The sequence below is a fragment of the Lipophrys pholis genome, assembly GCF_963383615.2.
Source record: "Lipophrys pholis genome assembly, chromosome: 20".
Lineage (NCBI taxonomy): Eukaryota > Metazoa > Chordata > Actinopteri > Blenniiformes > Blenniidae > Lipophrys > Lipophrys pholis.
In genome coordinates, this window is record NC_137648.1 from 6,287,446 (window position 1) to 6,306,725 (window position 19,280).

Here is a 19,280-nt window from a genome sequence, read left to right on the forward strand (position 1 = left end):
GAAATTTCTAAATAATTTTATAATCAAGGATATTATAAGTAATGGTTTAGAAAGCCAAATGCAACAAAAAAGTTGTTATATCTCATTTTGATATATAATCTGCAACTGATAGTTGTTACAGTTTTGTATGATTTCTTAGATTACCATTTGAATTAGTCTATCCATCCATCCATTCATTTTTCTTCCACTTATCCGTTTCCGGGTCGCCGGTCCGGTAGATTGACCAGTTAACACCAAAATCACCCCTTGAAAAGCACAGCTGCCGTCCCCGCCCTCTGGAACTCCCTCCCTCAACCCATCAGGAACACGGACTCGGGCGCAAAACTTCAAAACACTCCTCAAGAACCACCTGTTCTAACTTGCTGCTCCTTAACCTCTACATTTCATTTTTATTGTTGCCTTCTTTATTTTTCTTTATTTGTGTTTCTCCTATGTAAAGTGGCTTTGAGTTCACAGGCTATGCAAGTTTGATGGATAATTATCATTATTATTAAATTAATGGAAAATACAACAAAAATGATCATTCTGCTTCAACATGAAGAAGCCACTATAAATGGGAGGTGAGCGTTGGGCTCTAAGTTGAGGTTGGTGGAAGTTACCTTTGGCTGCATAAATCTGAGCTGGCTGACTGCACGCCAAAAGCGTCATCAGAGCTCTCGCTGTGGGCTTCTTCAGAGGGTCCTGAAGTGTCTTCCTCTCAAAACTCTGATAATAACACAGAGGGAAACTGATCAGTCAACATAACCATACCATAAATCTAACAGCATTGTAATATAAACACAGATCGACTCCATACACATCTACCTGAAAATCTCAAACAAAACGGATTCCCTGGTTAATACTGGATGGTGCATGTATTTGCATTCAGCCAGCGATTTTATTTTAGGTTTTTACAGCTCTCACATTTTGGCAATAGTGGTTCTAATAATATAAATAATAATAATCTCCAATGGGACCGCATAGATATAACCATGTAAGTGCAGTTCGCCCACTTACCTGCAGTAACAGCTCACACAGTCGGTTGGCTGGGGAACCATTTAGGATGTCTGACAGAGAGGTGGCCGCTTTACAGTGTGAGGTTATGGCCTCTGGGCCTCGGCTCTTCGTCTCCTCTGTGAAAATCGTGCAGAGGAACTGCAGAGCCACTGTTTGCAGAAGAGGGTCTGCAAGCCTCTCATTCACACACACTGATAATGTTCCTGCAGACAAACAATAAAAGAGTGAGATTGCAGCTAAATAGCTTTCTTTTAATGAATGAGACGCTGAAACGCATACTGAATCACAGTGAGACAAAATGGCAAATCCATAGTTGAAACCTTGTGACAGCTGGGTGTTTGTTCATGACTGAGGGAGGATGCACTGGCGGGGAACACACCAATCAACTGAATGTGTATGCAGACACCCAGATACCACAAACATGTACTCGCAAACAAAAATACACGCACAAAGGCTCAGCATTCATCTTTTACTGGACTCATCAGACTTCTCCTGCTGTGTCATTAATCACAGAGGAAGATGAGTGGGAGGAGTAGGGGTAGAATGAGGACAGGATGCAATTATCCTATGCTAGCATCTGTTCAGTAAAGTTAATACAAACAATAATGATACAAGGAGCATGTTAAGATGATCGGATTTGTTTATACTTTAGTTGACTTAAGACTGCAATTATACCGAAAATGCTAATCCTGAATATTTTGCCACTTACTGCAATCAGCATAATTACCCTCATCACGGTTATCAGTATTTCATAAAGTAAGGCTTCATTTCAAGGAAGATCTTGTGTCTTGAACCTCAGTGGGCTATTGAACTCAATGAAATTCAGAAATGCAAGAAAAATAACAACGACTTATTGCATGAAGTGAAAATTGATCCGTAACTTGCGATTACGCAACTAATTCTTCAACCCAAACCAAAATAATCACTTTTGTCACTTTTACACACTCACAGAGCAGAGATTCTGTGTACCTGCAAATGTCCGCCAGCATTTCCCCAGCGCAGCGGAGACAGATGGGTGCGCTGCTGAGCCGTCCCTCTTCAACAGAGTAGCCAGGAGCATAAACACGTCTGCCCAGCACACACAAACCACATCCTGGGTACCTGCATCTGAGGAGGGAGAGAGTGAGTCACAACTTTTGTGGCACGAGAAAGTCAAGAAGCCACTCTCAGATCACGACGTGATGAGGCAAATATCCATACAAAAGCTGCATGTGAAAGGTTTTCCAAAACAATCGTTGTATAATATGAATCAATTCATGTATCTTGTACACCACGTTTTTATAATTCAGGGTTGCAGGGGGTTGGTTACACCCTGGGCAGGGGCCAATTTAGAGTCACTCTCTACCCTGTGGATTGAAACCTAAGTGCGAAGTACATCACCGTCCAGCGCTATGTGGTCTTCACTAATTCTAAAAAACATAATTCAGTCACTTTTCTTTTTCATGAAGTCCTGACCTAATCCTGTGATATCCAGCATGAGTGCAGCCACCAGAGAGGAGAGCAACTGTTTGAAGAAGTCCATCTGGCCAATCAGCCCCTCACTCACAGTCGCACATGACTGCAACAGTTTGGCGAAGCTGGACAGGAACCGGAGCATGGTGACAAACTACAAAAGAACCACATACACAGACAGTGATTGGACTATAACACAGGCAAGCAAACATGTATAGAGAAGGAAAACTTGTGAAAAACACAGTAAATAAGCAACATAAACAACAGGAAACTTTGAGGGAGCGCTTGTTAAGTATTCCACCCATGCTGAAGTCTAGAGGCGCCCTCAGATACCCTGCGCAGTGTTGAACTGTGCCAGCCCACATTTTCTGTAAGTCATAATAACAAAGTAAAACATCTCCTTGTAGCTGTAACACTCACGCGCCTTACCTGACTCCTGATGTCCTCTCTTTCTCCAGGAAGCACAGTGGGGGTCTTCAGTTCAGCCAGACATCTCTCGATGAGCCGCACATCCACTAGACTGAGAAAGGAAACAAACATGATGGGAAAAACATGTTGGAAGAAATAACAGAAAAATTAAAAACAAATGTGCTAAGTAATGAGATAGGTGTTGTGATTTTTGAAGTATTTCCCATAATACTAAAAATACTAGTGTTTGGTCCTTTTCATTTACCTAAACTTCTCCTATTCCCAGTTAGTGCAGCTGATTGATGCACTCAACACAAGCATAAAGTGAGAAAACTGATTGAAAATATCGATTGTATACAGAAAGAGACAGGATTTTTACACATACACCCAATAAGTACTTTTGATAATAACACATTGTTGTATATGACAGTAGTCTTTAAGAGGGAATAAACCCATTTAGAGAACTTTTAGAGTAGAAAAAGTGAAATATGTGTGATTTTGGTCCATTTTCTAACACCTTGCAAGAGATTTAATTTGATTTAACTGACTAATCTGAGGGTGGACTGAGGTAGATGATTTTATGTTACAAGGAGGGAAAGTGGAGAGGTAATCATCAGTATACTGAGCATGTGGCGTCCTACCTGGCCAAGGCCTGGAGGAGCTGGTTAGGTCGGATAGCGCTGAGGGTGAAATCTGGCAGGATTGCCAGCAGGTTGGTCAGCAGTCCACAGTGGGCAGTCAGCAGGTCTGGAGTTACTATGACAACATGTTCCATGGCTGAGGGTTCACCCTGTCGGGAGTCCTGCGAGGTGACCGAGTTGCTGGTGTCTGTATCACTCTGACCTGGGACACACATCAATAGACTGCTAATGGAGAGATATTCCCTGTGGCTCATGCACACATAATCAACCGCATCAAACCGAGTTAAAACACCAGAGAACAGTGGTTTTCTTTGTAGACTGTATATTCAAGGACCCAAAAAAATATCCAAATGCTGGCAATGGCATTAGTTTATAATTGTCTTGAGCACACTGAGGTGCTATGAAGGACTGAACAAAGTGTTAGTAAGGTTGTGAACGCACATGTGCACACAGTTGTACACACACACAGCTCTCGTTTTACCTTGAGCCATCAGCCTGCTGGTGGGAGTGTTTTCCATGATGTTTAACAGCGAGGGAGCCTCCAGGCTGTGTGGCCCTGAACCTCTTATCTTTAATGAACAAGATGGAGATGTGAGGATATAGTTGACTTAATGCAGCTGTTGACTGCAGCTGTTGTGCCTAAACAGAACGTACAACATTGCTGCTGACCACGGTGCTGGAGGTAGAGAAGGAACTGGAAGATCTGCTGGAGTTTATAACAGGTGCTGGTGGGTCACATCTCCAAAACTGCAGAGAGTCCTCAGAATCTATCCAAGTTGAAACAATGTGACATAAAAATGTTTATGGATTTCACAGTTTATTTTTTGTAATCTATGATGAAGATGTACTTAAACAGACATACGAGTGAAAGCTTACCCACTGAAGAGCTCCCCTGTGGACTGGGGCCACGGCTAGCGCCAGCACGAGGCTGGAGGTGGAAGGCATACCTGCCACGGTAACAGCTGGAGGCAGACTGAGCCACATGCTGGAAATAATGACAGTGGTGGAGCAGAGCCTGCAGAGCTGGAAGACCCACCAAAGACACACCAGACACCTCATCATGGACACACGGGTGCTGGAAAAGAAGACAGTGAACGTAAAACCGAAGCATTTTCAACATACTGGAATTTTACTGTTGAAGTTCAAGCCCAGTGAAGAGAGAAAGACATGGGTATTTGTTAGGTTGTGGCAGTTATATAAAACATAATTCATTTCACAAATGTCACTTGATATCTACAGGATGACATTTTGTGTCCTAGTTTCTGTTTTGTTTTTTTACCAGGCCCTGCAGAAGCAGTCTCACAGTTAACCTGCTTTGATTATATCTTTTCAACCTGCCTGTTTTGTACCTTTCATCTATATCAGATTTACTAAATCACAAGCCTTCACAAGATGAAAAAGAACTTCTGCTTGTGACATACAGCCCTGTTTGCAGGTAATGGCATTCCACTTTAAGATGCTTCTGTTTTTTGGGGGGAAAAGATGTAAACCTGATTCTTCTAAATGAGAGTGCTACATGCCTGCACTTCAATGCAGTTTTGATTATCACCAGCAGTCCTGGTCTGAACCCTGCAGGGCTCAATGAGAGAGAAGGTTTAGGAATGGAAAAGAGGGACAGAGAGGGGATATAAACAGAAAGATGGGGAGAGAGAAAGCGGTTCATGGTCTATAAAAGCTTTTTAACTGGCTGGCAGATCTGCTGACCTGCCAGTGGGAGTCCTTGGCCTCCTCTGTGTTGGCAGGCATTGGCATCACCAGCAAGTTCTGCAGGATAAATGCAGCCTAGACACACACACACACACACACACACACACACACACACACACACACACACACACACACACACACACACACACACACACACACACACACACACACACACACACACACACAAGTTACACTGCATCAGCAACAGTGCCATCTGCCTGTACTTGGCTAGTAATACAAAGAAGTCTTTCCTCGTTTTCTGACCGCTGATCAGATGAAAATTAAATCTGCCTTTGCTTTCACAGTTTAATATTTGGTGAATCAGTGTCAAATCCTGGAATACATTTTAGAACAGTAAAAAAACAGTAGATCATAAGTTTTGACATTTACTAGCAGATATTTGAGCTTTTGTAATTCATTTCTGTAATTTTTACCAACAGTAAAATATTACGTCTTTCGCCTAGGACTCCTCAGAACAAGTTGTACATTCTTTTAAAGCAATAAAAGTAAATAAAAATTGCATTTAGCATGTGAATAAAAATCCTTAGTTCCACTCTTTTTGAATACCTCTCTCCGAACCATGCTGCTTTCCTGCTGATCCAGGAGGATGTTGAGCAACGTGCCCCACAGACCTCCGCTGATGTTCTGACAACTGGCACACAGAGCCTGGCACCCGCTGGGCATCATGGACAGAGCTGCACCTAAACCCAAACTGGCAAACCTTACCTGACATGAGACGGGGCACACAGATTTGGGTGGATGTTTTGGGAGAAATAAAATAAAAAATAAAGAAATAAATTGGAGGAGATATATGACAATAAAGCCCCAAGATGTGCAACATGCAGCTGCAGATTAAACTGAAGGATTTCAAAGACAACACTAATGTCATGAGACAGAAATTTATAGTGATGCTAAAGATTAATTTGGCCACACTGGTTGTTCATAATACTCGACTGGCATCTGAATTGATGATGGCAAAGACAGACCATTCACTGTCAAGGGAGCCACTTAGACTGACTTGTGAAGGGATTTAGTTTTGAAGACAGCGAGAGAATTTGGTACAACTTGCTGTCATGTACTTCTTTTTGTCAGCGAGTTCATGCACAACAGTTACAGGTTTCATTGCGTCCCAAAAGTCAAACATCTAAAACTTCCCTTTATGACGGGAAGAATTGAGGGAGTGAAGCTGCAGAGTAAAGAAATAACTCTTCAATACTTAGAAAGCCATTGTGATATACTCCATATGTATGCAGTACAAGTGCATGCACAAGTTTAGACAATAGTATGGATTGAAGGCGGCAGAAGGCAAGTGGTTTTCCTTACCTCTTGATCTCTGTCCACCCATAGCGGGACGAGCCAGGCCAAACCCAACTGAGAGGGATTAGTCTCCTCAGCAGCTGTCTCGTTCCCCAAAGACCACTGGGAAATCAGGTTCTGATGGGAAAACAAATTCAGAAGGAAATGAGTTTGATTTGACTCTAAAAAACTTTAAAACCGTAGTCTCTCTACCAAAAGTCAGACGTTCAGAGCTGAAACATCCCCAACAAATGGTTACATCAGGTGGACAAATCTGATCAAACATTTTCATGCATCACTAAACTAAGCAGAAGTAAGTTTCCACTTGCCTTGTCCTTGTTCTGAGCCATCATCTCATGCGACAGGTGAAGCAAACAGATGATCGCATTCTTGGTGACGCCTTTCCCCATAAAAGACAGGGAGTTTCCGCCCCACTCAACATAAAATGAGGAAATCACCTGTGCAAATGACATATATGCTTCGGTATGTGGTCAAGAATTTCCTCATACAAGGACACATTTTATGCTGACCTCTTTTAAATTTAGTGAACACCATTGGATGAAGCTACTGACTTAATGAATAATCATTAAAGGTTAAAAGCTCACTGTAAGTTTATCCTTCAGCATATAGCATTCAAATCAAAGTTAAATACATCAGAGGCTAATTATTTTTGTTTTGTCAAGCCATTAGGATGTGAGACTGCACATTGGGGGCATATAAAGAGAAGCTCAAGGCCTGCTGAATTTCAGGCTCCTCCACTGCCAAGAATATGAGCTGGGAGGTGAATCAGAGGGTTTAAAAGGCTAATGTGAAAGAGGTGAGTATCTGATCGTTTCCAAATGCATGGAAGAGGGCCCCCATAAATCCTGACTTGAAAAGCTAAGATCTTCTTTTATTGTTATGATGATATAAACTGCGCTATGAGATACTCAGAACGAACAGCGATGGGTTGCGTAAACAGGACTGCCTAGTCTTTAGGGGTCTTCATTTCCAGGCAAAAAAATAAGAGTTTGGACACCTCTGTGCAGAGTACTGCTGTGCAAGCTGGTCGACACTATGTTACGCTATTGTTTTATGGACCGCTGAACAGATGGAAAAGGCAAGGCTGATTAATCTCATCAGCATCTTCACAGTGTGGCATATCTAATCAATGAGATTTTTTACAACTTACAATTCATGTCTCGTAACCACATTTTGTTTCATTTTAATTAATTCCACGGAAAGTACCATGCTACTCAATTTATTTATTTATGTAAGCATTCTTTATCTCTTGAGCTGGTAGGAGGTTTGCATATGCCCATAAAACACATGAACATATGCACATATAGTGTGTAGACGCAACTTCACACACACACACACACACACACACACACACACACACACACACACACACACACACACACACACACACACACACACACACACACACACACACACACACACACACACACACACACACACACACACACACACACACACACACACACACACACACACACACACACACACACACACACACACACCTCCAATAACCCGCTGAGATACTTGGAGCAGAGGGAGCTGGGTTCCAGGTCAGGGCAGTGGGAGCTCCAGCCAGGCTGGGCAGTCAGGCAAACCATGCCCTGCAGTGTCCTCTCCAGGCTGGGAAGGCCATAGAAACGCGGGGCGTCGGACACCCGCAGGCTCTGAAGCAAACGGATTGCCAGCTGGCTCTTGAATGGCCCTGCTAAAGCCAAGCATAGCCTGGGCAAACAGGAAATGAGAGAGCAAGTAATGAGTAAATATGAGGCAAAAAGATCCAAAAAAAGACGATGAATTTGATTATCCAATATTTCAATCATGCTTCTAATCATATACACTGGGTACTACTACTTTAAAGATTACTCTCTTATTCCACAAATCTGCACTGATTACATATAACTACAAATATGGATTGCGTCCATCTTCTATTTTCCCTTTTCCAGCTCAGCGTGCTGGAGAGCTGGAGCTGATCCCAGCTGACTATGGGCAAATTCAAGGAAGACCCCTGGAGAGGTTGCGAGTACACCACAAACTCACATTAACACCTGTGGGCAATTTAGAGTCACCTCAAATGTTACCTCAAATCCCTGTTTTTGGACTTGCTTGAAAAACAAACAAACAGAGTAAGCAGAATAAACCTACACACATACAGAAAGAGCGCCCAGACACAGACTCAAATCGGGGACAATCTCACTGTGAGGGGAGAGAGCAAACACTACTGGAATTGCTCTTTTTATTTAAATCAGTAACAAATCGTTACGGAATATTGAGTCAGCAGTACAAAAAGGCCAACTGTGTCTTTTCAGTTGATGAGTGGTAAAGTCAATACATCTAAGAAGGGGATCCGTGTGACTGTTTTAGCTAATAAAACTCAAGTTGTATTATGAGTTGTGCTTAATTTAACGATAATACATATAGAAAGGTTTTTCTAGGTTTTCTACAGGTAGAATCAGTCTACCTGTCAGCAGTGTGTGTGAGATGGAGCAGCAGGGTACTAAAGAAGCTGGTGAGTTCTCTTTGCAGTCTCTGGCTGACATGGTTCTTTAGCTCGTCCGACTCCCCGAGGCTCTGAGTCGAGGTCTGCGTTTCCACATCAAGCAGTAAGTTAAGAAGAGACATGTTGTTCTCCTGGAAGAGTAGTGAAGGGAAACAAAAAAAATATTGGATTTCTGTATGCCATTATCTTCAAATTATTCTATTTTCATTGTTCGTACATATATATAAATATATATATATTTTGTAGGCAGCAAAGATCAGCAAGCATCTCCTCTTTTCCTTTTTTAAAAACACACACTGAGCCGCACACACATACTGACTGAGTAGTTAATGCAGGAGTCTGACGCGACAGATGTTCCTGAAACAGCTCAGTAATTACAGAAAAGACGGTGCAGAGTAGCGTTGCTCACCCCTACCAGGCATTCAGTCTGAGTCTGCTTTAGCTGCCAGGGGAGGACTTATTGTTTACACACACATTAATGAGAAAGCCTAGGTGAGACTGATTAAATCCTAAAAGTTGATCTCCTTGTGAGGTGGTATTTGTCCTCCGGTAAAAAAATATAATTCCAACTTTTTTTTTTTAAAGAGCTCAGGAAATAATCTGAGGTGGAGAGCTATGATACCACCTTTCTGTTGCTATGAGAAAACAATTTGCCTGGCTTGTTTGACAATGTGATGTGATTTATTCATGCTTTGATTGGAGGTATATAACTGTGCGTTGAAGAGGAGAGAGTATAACAACATTACTAGCTGATGGAGAGGAAGACTTGCATATTTCCTGGCATACACATACATCAAAGGCATTCTACAATGGTACACACATGGAAAAGATAGCTACTGTCGTACTGGGAAAACCCTGATCATATTCCAAAGACTTATGTCATGCCAGCGAATCTGTATCTATGCTGCCAAAAAAAAGAAAACTATATAAATCATCCCTTGGAGTCCAAACCTTGAAAAGAAACACTGCACGATGGGAGTGAGGTTTGTCCAGGAAGTGTAAATGATGTGCACCTGGTTGAGAAGCAGCTCCAGTATCCAGCGTAGGTCCTTGTCCTCTGGGTCACACACAAACTCTGTGTGCATCTGTTTGAAGTAGGCATTCAAAAATGCAACAATGCCCACCAGCAACTTTTCATCCTCAACACAGGCAGGACGCACCTGGAGAAACCTGCAGGGAAGGAGAGACAGAGACCGTGACAGCAAGAGGAGAACACAGCTGAAAGAAGAAAAATATTGTCAAATTCTATGTTGATATATTCCTTACATACTGTACACACTATACAGTGAACGTTTTATCTAAACTGATGGTAAATTAAAGACTAGTGCTGCAAAGATGTATAATAAATGTTAAGCATTTCTTCAAATCTGTATGGATTAGTAAACATAACCTTTATCTGGCATGTTTATGACACGTAGAAAATCCAAAGACATATAATCCATCCATATAACTTTATCTGTATACACTGGTCATTACAGTAGCCATATCTGCCACGACTGGACCACCACACGACAGGTTAAGACTTAACCCAGATAATGAAAATTTTAAATATCTGGGGAAAGGGCAGCATTTTTGACAATTCTACTATCATAGAATAAGAATATAACCAGTCAATTCAATCATAAGAGGAGTAACACGTTATATCTGATATATCCTAATAGTTCATGTATTTAATCTGAATGTATTAATTCTTCTAAATATATAGATGAAAAACAAACCAATGTTGTACCAAATAAGAAGTTTTACTGTTATTGCCGTGGATCTCAGAGAATGCAAGGATGCGGCCCCACTCACAGGACTCAAACCAAACTGTGACCTCAAATATGTCCACATGGGGCAGTAGCGGCCTAAAGGTTAGTGAAGTGGAAAGACACTGGTGGAGGAGTGACAACTGTGACCTTAAACACTCCATGGTGGCTACACAGTGGCTGTTCACTGCTTGGTCGGGATGCGTCAAATGCAGAGGAAAAGTCTCACTGACTGTGGTGCTGTGTACAGATGACAAATAAAGGGGTTTCTTTCTTTCCTTCACTCTCTCATGCCAAATAGGAGGATTAGGTTGAATGCCAAACTTCCTGATGTCAAAAGGTAATAAAAAGCAACAGCATAACCTTTCTCCTGCTAGTTAGATACTTTTAGTTTCAATTATTTTTCAAGTTTTCCACATATACTCTGCAACTATCATACTGCAGCTTATTTTAACATATTTAGTTATCTTAATTACACAAAATTATGCTCTGAAATTGTATTCCATTCCCAGATGTTTTTCTGCTGCTACCTCTTGGGAGGCCTGCCTCACACATTGAAAACTACACCTATCGAGTGCCGAGGACACAATAAACCGTTTTCTTAATTCATGAAAATTAACAGGATGCATTTAGTGATTTGCATGAAACCAACTGTTTATAAATCTTCATTTAAAGTGTACACCCTATACCTTGTTATTGCGGTCTGCCAGCTGAGAGAGCAAAGGGTGCCTCTGCAGCCGTAGGTGGGAGCGTGAGGGAGAGCCATTCTGTCAATCAGCAGGTAGAAGCTGAGCCTAGAGAGGGCAGAGGCCACAGAACGGTGTCCTGCTGCTGTGACAATGGCCTGGATGCAGTCATGCAGCACAGTGGGGAGGTGCGCTGCCTGCAGAGACAAGACCTGTGCTTCCGAGAGCATTAAATCCGGATGAAATCTGTGGGGAGCAAAATGTAAATGGTTAAAAAAATATATATTCAAAATCAGATTGCATGACTATTGATGTGCTGACAAGTGTGTTGGATGAGCAGCGCCCTCAGATGCATACTAATGGTGGCATTAACAAACATATTTGATCACCAATCCAGAGGGATGAGACATTTATGAGTCATCAGAAGAGAAACGCTGGCTGAGGATTTCTTGTAAGTGAGTTAAGCAGAGGCAGCAGCGGCCATACAAGCCAGAATCAATGCAAGAAGAATAAACTGAACTGGTAATAATATCAAAAAAGAGATTTTGGCTTTGCATTTGATATTGAGACTCTCTACCCAAACACCAAGATACCGTTCAATTTTCATAAAGAAATCTTAGTCTTAAGCAAGTACTCTTCTACCAATCATAGCACTGTACCAGATTTTGCTTCAGATGGATTGATCAATCCATTGTGCGTTTCAAATGTCTCTGCTGTAATCAAGCCGGTTAAAACTGTGAGAGACATTCTCATTTGTTTGAATTAGGTCACATTAAGAGTAAATGAAGACAGATGAAACACAAGATGCCAACTCTCTGAATCTAATTCTTCACTGTAACTCCTCACCAGAGAGAATGTTACAAAACGCTGAGATGTCTGAGTGAGAAGCAACATTTATGCACTGAGATACAATTAGTGTGCGAGACCTCTGGTTCCCAACATGAGGTTTGGGACCTTCTTTAGGGGAACACGAAGGCTTTGTCTCTCCTGAGACGTTGCAAACCAAAAATTACAAAGAAGAAATTAACTGCAATTTTTAACTGTAATTGTAGCTCCAGCTTAATTATTGAAACTTACAATTTAACAGCAGACCGAAGCAATGCCTGTCGTAAAATCAAATGACCTTGTCACTACCGAAATAGAGAAAAAAGAAAAAAGTGACATCTAGTTAGATAAATAGTTTGATATTTGTGAAAATATTTACACTGAAGGCCAAAGAATTGACATGCTTTGGCCAACAGTCTGAAAAAACAAAACCAAAAAAAAACCTGAGGATTTGAAAAATGTTGAACATTTTTAGAATGTACTCAATAAAAAATGTATGCAATAAAACGAAAAGAGAAAATGTGGTGTTGTCGTTATTTATAAGTAAAACTGCTATTATTTTGCTGCTCTGGCCACACTGAGAACAGACTGTTCGGTACATGACCCCTGAAATGAAACGATTTTCACACCCAGATTACACTTAAATTGCACATTTCAACAACTATAGTCATCTCAAATAGCTTTGCACTCATTTTTACTCACACACTCAAACACCAATGGCAGCTGCTGCATTAAGAGGCGGTCACCTTTATTGGGAGAAACTTTGGGTTCAGTATCTTGCCCAAAGACAATTTGACACAACGAATAGATCGAAATTCGAGATCAAACCACCAGTATAGTGATTGGAAGATGAGCCACTCAACCTCAGGACCATTAAATGATTATTTAATCATTGCTATTACAAAAGAACAAGAATCATGGGCATCATGGCTATTTAATCATGAACTTCTCATTGCATGCTTTAAGGTAAATACATTTAAACAAAACTCACTCTGTAACGTCACTTTTAGGACCACTCAGCTGCTCCAGGAGGTTATCTATCCCAGAATACCATGAAGTGTTCCAGGCCACCTGAAGGGCTTGGCGGGCAGGACGGAGAGTGTGGAGGTCGGATGAAGGAGCCAAGATGCAGCAGTGCGGGCTGACAGCATGATGGGCTGCTGCCTGGAAGGGAATGTTGTACCTTAAAAGAAAAAGCATGCACCGATAAAAAATGATGTTAATGGGTTCAGTGAAAGACAGGAAGTTAAACTTTCCATCTGTGACATTTGTACCTTAAGTACTAGTGTTACCTGTGTATTACTGTCAGTGGCAAGGAGAACGGAGTCATCGTCAGGTCTGTGTTCGACTTCTCTGACCTGAAAACAGGAAATATTAAATGGATTTGGATTAAAATTCGAGGCAATGAACGCTCAAAGAAAAAAACTGAAATAAACTCACCAGGTCTCAATGTGCGCAATTTCATCAAATAGCAGTAAACTCATCAGGACCGCAATCTCACTTCCATTACTTTTATTTTCCTTTAATATCAAGGACGCTGTAATGAAGACACAACAGAGACAATTTTCATTATAACTTCCCTCTACAGTCTATCACTCAAGGTCGTGAATAATTCATATGGGCTGTAATTGTGAAATTCCACTTAAAGCCTCATTTTAGAACTGAAGATAGGAGAGCTTACATTTGTCATGCATCAAAACATTTTGTATATTTTGCAGTGATTTGCCCATAACTCTATTTTCTAATCTAAATCAAACAAATTATATTATGCAAAAATACAAGAAGCAACCATGAAAGTGACTACATTTAAATGAAAAACACCCGAACTTAAAGAGGCCGACAGACAATTTAACTATGACGATGTGGGTTGCTGTGAGGTAAACTGATGAACACTGTATCAGTGCACCAATGCAACAAGTTGCATCATGCTAAAATGCCACTTACTACAGTGTGACAACAGGGTTAAAAGCAACGCATCAAGCGGATGACTTGGCAATGTGCCCCGGGGCTACACAACACACTGCGTTTAGCTGTTACTTAATGAGTTGCCTTGCGAACGTACCCCTGAGCAGTGTCAGGAGCAGGAGGTTGTGCTGTGCCAGCCTGTGCCTCAGAGACGGATCAGCATACACTAGCTTTCTCAGGATGCAGGCACAAGGCTCCAACAGACAATCCAAGCTCTGGGGAGAACACCAACATTCACACTTTGTGTTTAATTGCAGGAAAAACACTGACAAAACTTTTCTTTCTGTCTATTCCTGCTCTGTATATCACATTTTAATGGAATATATTTCTTTACTGTCATCACGAATAAACCAAACTCAAATCCATCCTGCAGACACCCCATTACATACTTTTCAGCTTATGGTAGTCTTTCAGTGTACCCATGTTCCTTCACCTCAGTTTATGTAGCCATGTTGTGAAAGTACTCTGGGTATTTTATGATTCAAGGCCTGGGAATGATCAGCAGACTGCTGTAACTAGAGGGAGAATATCACTGCTGACCAGGGCCTGTCTGACTCTATTAATACACACTATTTCATCCTTCCATCATCCACGCCTCAGTGGGTTTCCTCCAGATCCGCTGGCAACACATGTACTCACACATTAGCACACAGGAACAAGGACATGTACACAAATGGGAGAAAACACGGCAGCATTGAATTTCCAGAGTTTCTTTGATTTGACTGCAGTGGCAGTTCATTCAGAAGCATCTACTTATCACTTTGCTAAGGCTGGGGGGTTTTTTTGGGTGGGGGGGGGTTACCTTGTCGCCATTTACAGTCTCCATAATGAAGGAGATAACTTCATCTGTTATTCCAAGACTCTTTAGTACCGCGTGCATTGTTGTGTCTGAAGAAAACAAGTGAGAGAGCAATTTAATATACGAGGATAAACATTTGCATAATCGTTGACTATTTTCTTTCCCCTTTTTGCCTAAAACATATGGTAGTGGGAGGACAGAAACACTGCAGCACTGGTTGCAAATGGCAGTTCTCATAAAAGGAAAGCTCTCGTGTATGCACACAAACTTTCAAAAGTTTATTTTCTTCTTTTTTTTTTTTTTTTAAATTGCAGTAAATGCATAACATTTCATTTACGTCTGTCAACTGGGACAAGTAAGACACATAATCAGCAATTAGACAGATGTGAATAATTAGCCATTAAATTGTGCTTGTACATTTTTCACTGGCATGATAGCCATCTCAGGGTGATGGTGGTCAAACTCCAACTAACAACAAGGACATTTAGTGGAAAAACACTGGAGCTGGATGGTAACCTCAGTCAGTATACAGTATCTGTGTGCTCAGATAAAGAAGAATCTATAGGTAGAAACTGTGGTTTAAAAATACTGCAGTAGTGATTCCCAACCGAGGGTCTCTGAATTAACATTTTGATAAAATACAATGAAAAAAGTTTACAATCTTGATTTTCTCCTTTCTCTTTACGGATAAAAAATACAGGTTCAGTCAGAGGAGGTGGGATTAATATTGACATTGAGAGACACAGTTGGGAGGCAGGAAACAGCAAGTTGCTGGTATTTAAAGGTTGCTGCTGTTATGTAATTGACAGGTTGTGCCCAAATGTTTTTGGCTTTTCTGTAACGTCTTCAAGGCAGTCTCGAGAGGATCCAAGAAATCACTGAGGTGAAGTAAATGTTTTACTTGAAAACCCACCAGAAGAGGCTATGATCCCAAGCAGTATCATTGCGGTCTTATACCGTTAACTCACCTTGTAGCACAACAGACAGCTGTTCGGCCGCTGATCTTCTCAATGAGATGTCAACAGTGCGTGAGCGCAGTATAGAAAACAGCTTCTCCACCGACTCCACCTGATCACCATTAAACATATTGAGTAAACTATTTCTGAGCACAGTCTTTTCTTTTATTCATGTATCTAGGTCCATACCTTCAAGACAGACTTGTTGCTGGTGTCGAGTGTGATGTCTAGAGGATCCCGGAGGCAGTAGATATTAGCAAGTAAAGAAACAACTGGCTGATCCAGCTCTGGTCTGGCTTTGCTCACAGTGTCACTGCCAGTTAAGTGAGGCAGGATTTGTTGTACTGCTGCTATTCTCACCCTGTTCATAATGAGAAAAGACAAGATTTGTGCTTTAGTTTAACTAAGAGTTATATGGAAACCTGTTATCTGCAGTGAAGCACGAACATCATTAAAAATGTTACAAGCTGTAATTTTTTTTTCTTTTTTTACATGCAAACAACAATTAGTCGTCAAAATAATGCCAGGTATTGGAGATGATTCAATTAGCTGCTGCCAGATTTTACCAGGGCTTCTCTGGTGTTCATTTCCAGCTTTATCAATATTCATGGAGAGAGATTGGGTGTATGGCCATTTTAAACAGGCCTCAAAGTCTGTCACAATGACTTAATGAGCACATGAAGTGACATCAACGTATAGCGGTAACATGTCCACCGCAACTGTCAAAGGGCACAATTGAGTAAAACAATTCCACCCACAGTCAACTTAATCAACTTCACTCAAAAAGTTGAAGAAACACATCTGACATGCAGTTTGATACTTCACAGGCATCCACAAACAAGAAAGCACACATCTGTGCTGATATGTAACGCTCAAACAAACACAGAGAGACACGACTGCAAACAAGGACAATGGAAAGACCCCCCCAGCCTGGACTCACAAGGGCTGTCTGGTGAACAGAAGTCGAAGTGCAGCTTTTAGCTTGGCCGTCCTCGGAAACACGATGTCTGTCGCTACGTCCGACATGTCACTTATCAGCAGTACGCAGTTTCCCAGTGGCTCCTCAGTACTGGTGTAACCCTGACACAGACACACACACACACACACACACACACACAGACACACACAATTCTAATACCGCCTTGGCAGACATTCAAGCAAACAATAGGGAATTCCAGCTAAGCAGTGCAACAGTAAATAGAATATGCAACGCTTTGATTAGGAGTGGTTTCACTTCGTCTCCTGTTGACATGGTGGGCCCATATCTGAATGGCCTCCTTGAATTAAATCACACTTGACAGCCTAGTCAAAATCTCATGTTTATTCATGATGATTTTCCTGGCTTTCCTCCTGCCTGAAACTGAACAATTAATGATTTTTTTTTCCCACCCAAAAAAACAAAGCAATACAACACCGAATATGTAAATGAGAGAATAACTAAATTTTTCTCACTGGCAGCTCAATATGCAGTATTTGTGGTCCAAGAGTGCTAATATTGCACTTTTGATCATTGTTGTATTGATTGCGGAGAACATACCACTTCCTCCTCTACAAACACGTAATGTAGTAATCCAAACATGATGCCACTTAAAAGAAATGGAGCGCAGACACTAGGGAAAATACAACACCTGTAATATGGGCATGACCGGGTACAGTGCCTCATTGAGCTTGTCCCAGGTTGATCCTTTCATCATCAATCGTCCCTTGAGAAGGAAGAGCAGGATATCCTTGGCAGGGAGGTTCACCTATAGATCACAGGTAAACTGCTGAATTCACAAAGACAACGCTGATAAAAATCCACTTGTATGGAAGCTCGGGGGCAGATATTTAAAATGTGTAAATCACATAACAATCTACAATAGCCTCAAAGTATAGCACAATAAATGACACATAGGATTCATTAATCTTCGTTGCTCAAGTACTTGTCTGTGATTCTAATATATAACATGGATAAAAATGGCCTAACTGATGTTTCTTAAATGTCTAAATCATTAGATTCCTTATACATGAGTAGTATGTGCACCTTTTCGGAAGAATCCTGGAGTCCAAAAGTGCTTATTTCATAGAGCACCCTGTGGTGGAGAAGAATGTTGACTCCAGCACACACTTCTGGTTCCTGTCGCGACACATTCTGGATGCCAAGGCAGTCCTGGGGGTATATATAATCACAGCAGAGCGCGTCATAAATTATCACAATCCTCTCACTTGTGCTTGAATATGAGAGTTTTATTTCACTTTAAACGTAGCAATGCACTCCAGACTGTGAGCCGTAAAGTGAAAAGAAAGACTGATTTAAAATGTCAAGTGGGGTTTTTTACAGCACACTGTCAAGCAGCGACGGCGCATCCATCTTCATTCCAGATATTTACATATGAACACACCACAAAGCAGGCTACATCAGGCTAGTACAGCTTAGCAATGATCCTTCACACTCATTTAAACAATGACCGTTTCTATAAGACGGCTTGCTCTGACCTTGACGAGGTTTAAAGTGCACTCATAAGTTTCAGACTTGACAGGCAGTAAAGGATGGGCCAGCAGCTTGAGGAGGACCTTCTGACTCTCAGTTTGGAGGAGGGGACTGGGCTGATCAAACTTCCAGCTAACCAAAGAAAAGCAAACACAAACAAGCACAAATGAGCACGTGTTATACATGAAAGCAGCAGAACATGGGACTGATATGACAAAGCAACACATGAATACGATTTTTCTCTTACAGGTAAGAGCAAATGTGAACACATTCTTTGACGATGGGCAAGTGTTGATGAAATGGGAGGCCGTCTATGGCTTGGTCTGCCAACTCCAGCAACTCCAACCAGTTATTTTGCCCCTTAAGATGGAAAAAGATCGAAGATATTACAAAAACATGCAGTGTGGGTTTCTGCCTTAACACATTTTCTGATGGAAAAAAAAAAAGAAAAGAAAAGAAAAAAAAAATATATATATATATATATATATATGCCTCCAAAAGATGACTGGCAGCTCAACTCGACCACAGCTTTTACCTCGGCTTGTGCTTCTTTGAGAAAGTTGCAGGTGGACTCCATCCAGAGGGAAGCTCTGGTCACTCTCCTGTAGATGTCATGGCTGTCTGAGTTCACCTGCTCTAAGTAGGCCACTGCAGTCTCTTGCATGCTGGGTATCAAAGTCCCCACTGATGTGTCCAAGCATATGTGGAAAAGGGCAGTTGCTGTGCTTTCTGGGATATTTCCACTGGCCTGAGTGAGGTTAAGAGAAACATTAACTTTCAAAGAAAAATAAGTAATATAATGTGAGTTGGGGA

At 41.4% G+C, this 19,280-nt stretch overlaps 1 protein-coding gene across 1 annotated transcript in view; it reads right to left on the reverse strand.

Annotated features, from left to right (window-relative positions):
• The window catches only part of rttn (rotatin), a 34,397-nt gene that overhangs the window by 7,942 nt on the left and 7,175 nt on the right, over window positions 1–19,280 (reverse strand). The window contains exons 12-41 of the mRNA XM_080489902.1: window positions 19,003–19,215; window positions 18,715–18,827; window positions 18,473–18,599; window positions 18,021–18,146; window positions 17,626–17,742; window positions 16,938–17,077; window positions 16,187–16,358; window positions 16,010–16,109; window positions 15,045–15,130; window positions 14,340–14,457; window positions 13,718–13,814; window positions 13,570–13,635; window positions 13,269–13,460; window positions 11,456–11,698; window positions 10,032–10,188; window positions 8,980–9,149; window positions 8,024–8,243; window positions 6,830–6,958; window positions 6,528–6,638; window positions 5,772–5,930; window positions 5,202–5,279; window positions 4,374–4,572; window positions 4,167–4,264; window positions 3,979–4,066; window positions 3,498–3,699; window positions 2,878–2,968; window positions 2,452–2,602; window positions 1,966–2,103; window positions 997–1,199; window positions 600–705 (exon numbers count right to left, since the gene is read on the reverse strand). Of these exons, the coding sequence (XP_080346028.1) occupies window positions 600–705; window positions 997–1,199; window positions 1,966–2,103; window positions 2,452–2,602; window positions 2,878–2,968; window positions 3,498–3,699; window positions 3,979–4,066; window positions 4,167–4,264; window positions 4,374–4,572; window positions 5,202–5,279; window positions 5,772–5,930; window positions 6,528–6,638; window positions 6,830–6,958; window positions 8,024–8,243; window positions 8,980–9,149; window positions 10,032–10,188; window positions 11,456–11,698; window positions 13,269–13,460; window positions 13,570–13,635; window positions 13,718–13,814; window positions 14,340–14,457; window positions 15,045–15,130; window positions 16,010–16,109; window positions 16,187–16,358; window positions 16,938–17,077; window positions 17,626–17,742; window positions 18,021–18,146; window positions 18,473–18,599; window positions 18,715–18,827; window positions 19,003–19,215 (4,210 nt within the window). The remainder of the gene's footprint in view (window positions 1–599; window positions 706–996; window positions 1,200–1,965; window positions 2,104–2,451; window positions 2,603–2,877; window positions 2,969–3,497; window positions 3,700–3,978; window positions 4,067–4,166; window positions 4,265–4,373; window positions 4,573–5,201; window positions 5,280–5,771; window positions 5,931–6,527; window positions 6,639–6,829; window positions 6,959–8,023; window positions 8,244–8,979; window positions 9,150–10,031; window positions 10,189–11,455; window positions 11,699–13,268; window positions 13,461–13,569; window positions 13,636–13,717; window positions 13,815–14,339; window positions 14,458–15,044; window positions 15,131–16,009; window positions 16,110–16,186; window positions 16,359–16,937; window positions 17,078–17,625; window positions 17,743–18,020; window positions 18,147–18,472; window positions 18,600–18,714; window positions 18,828–19,002; window positions 19,216–19,280) is intronic.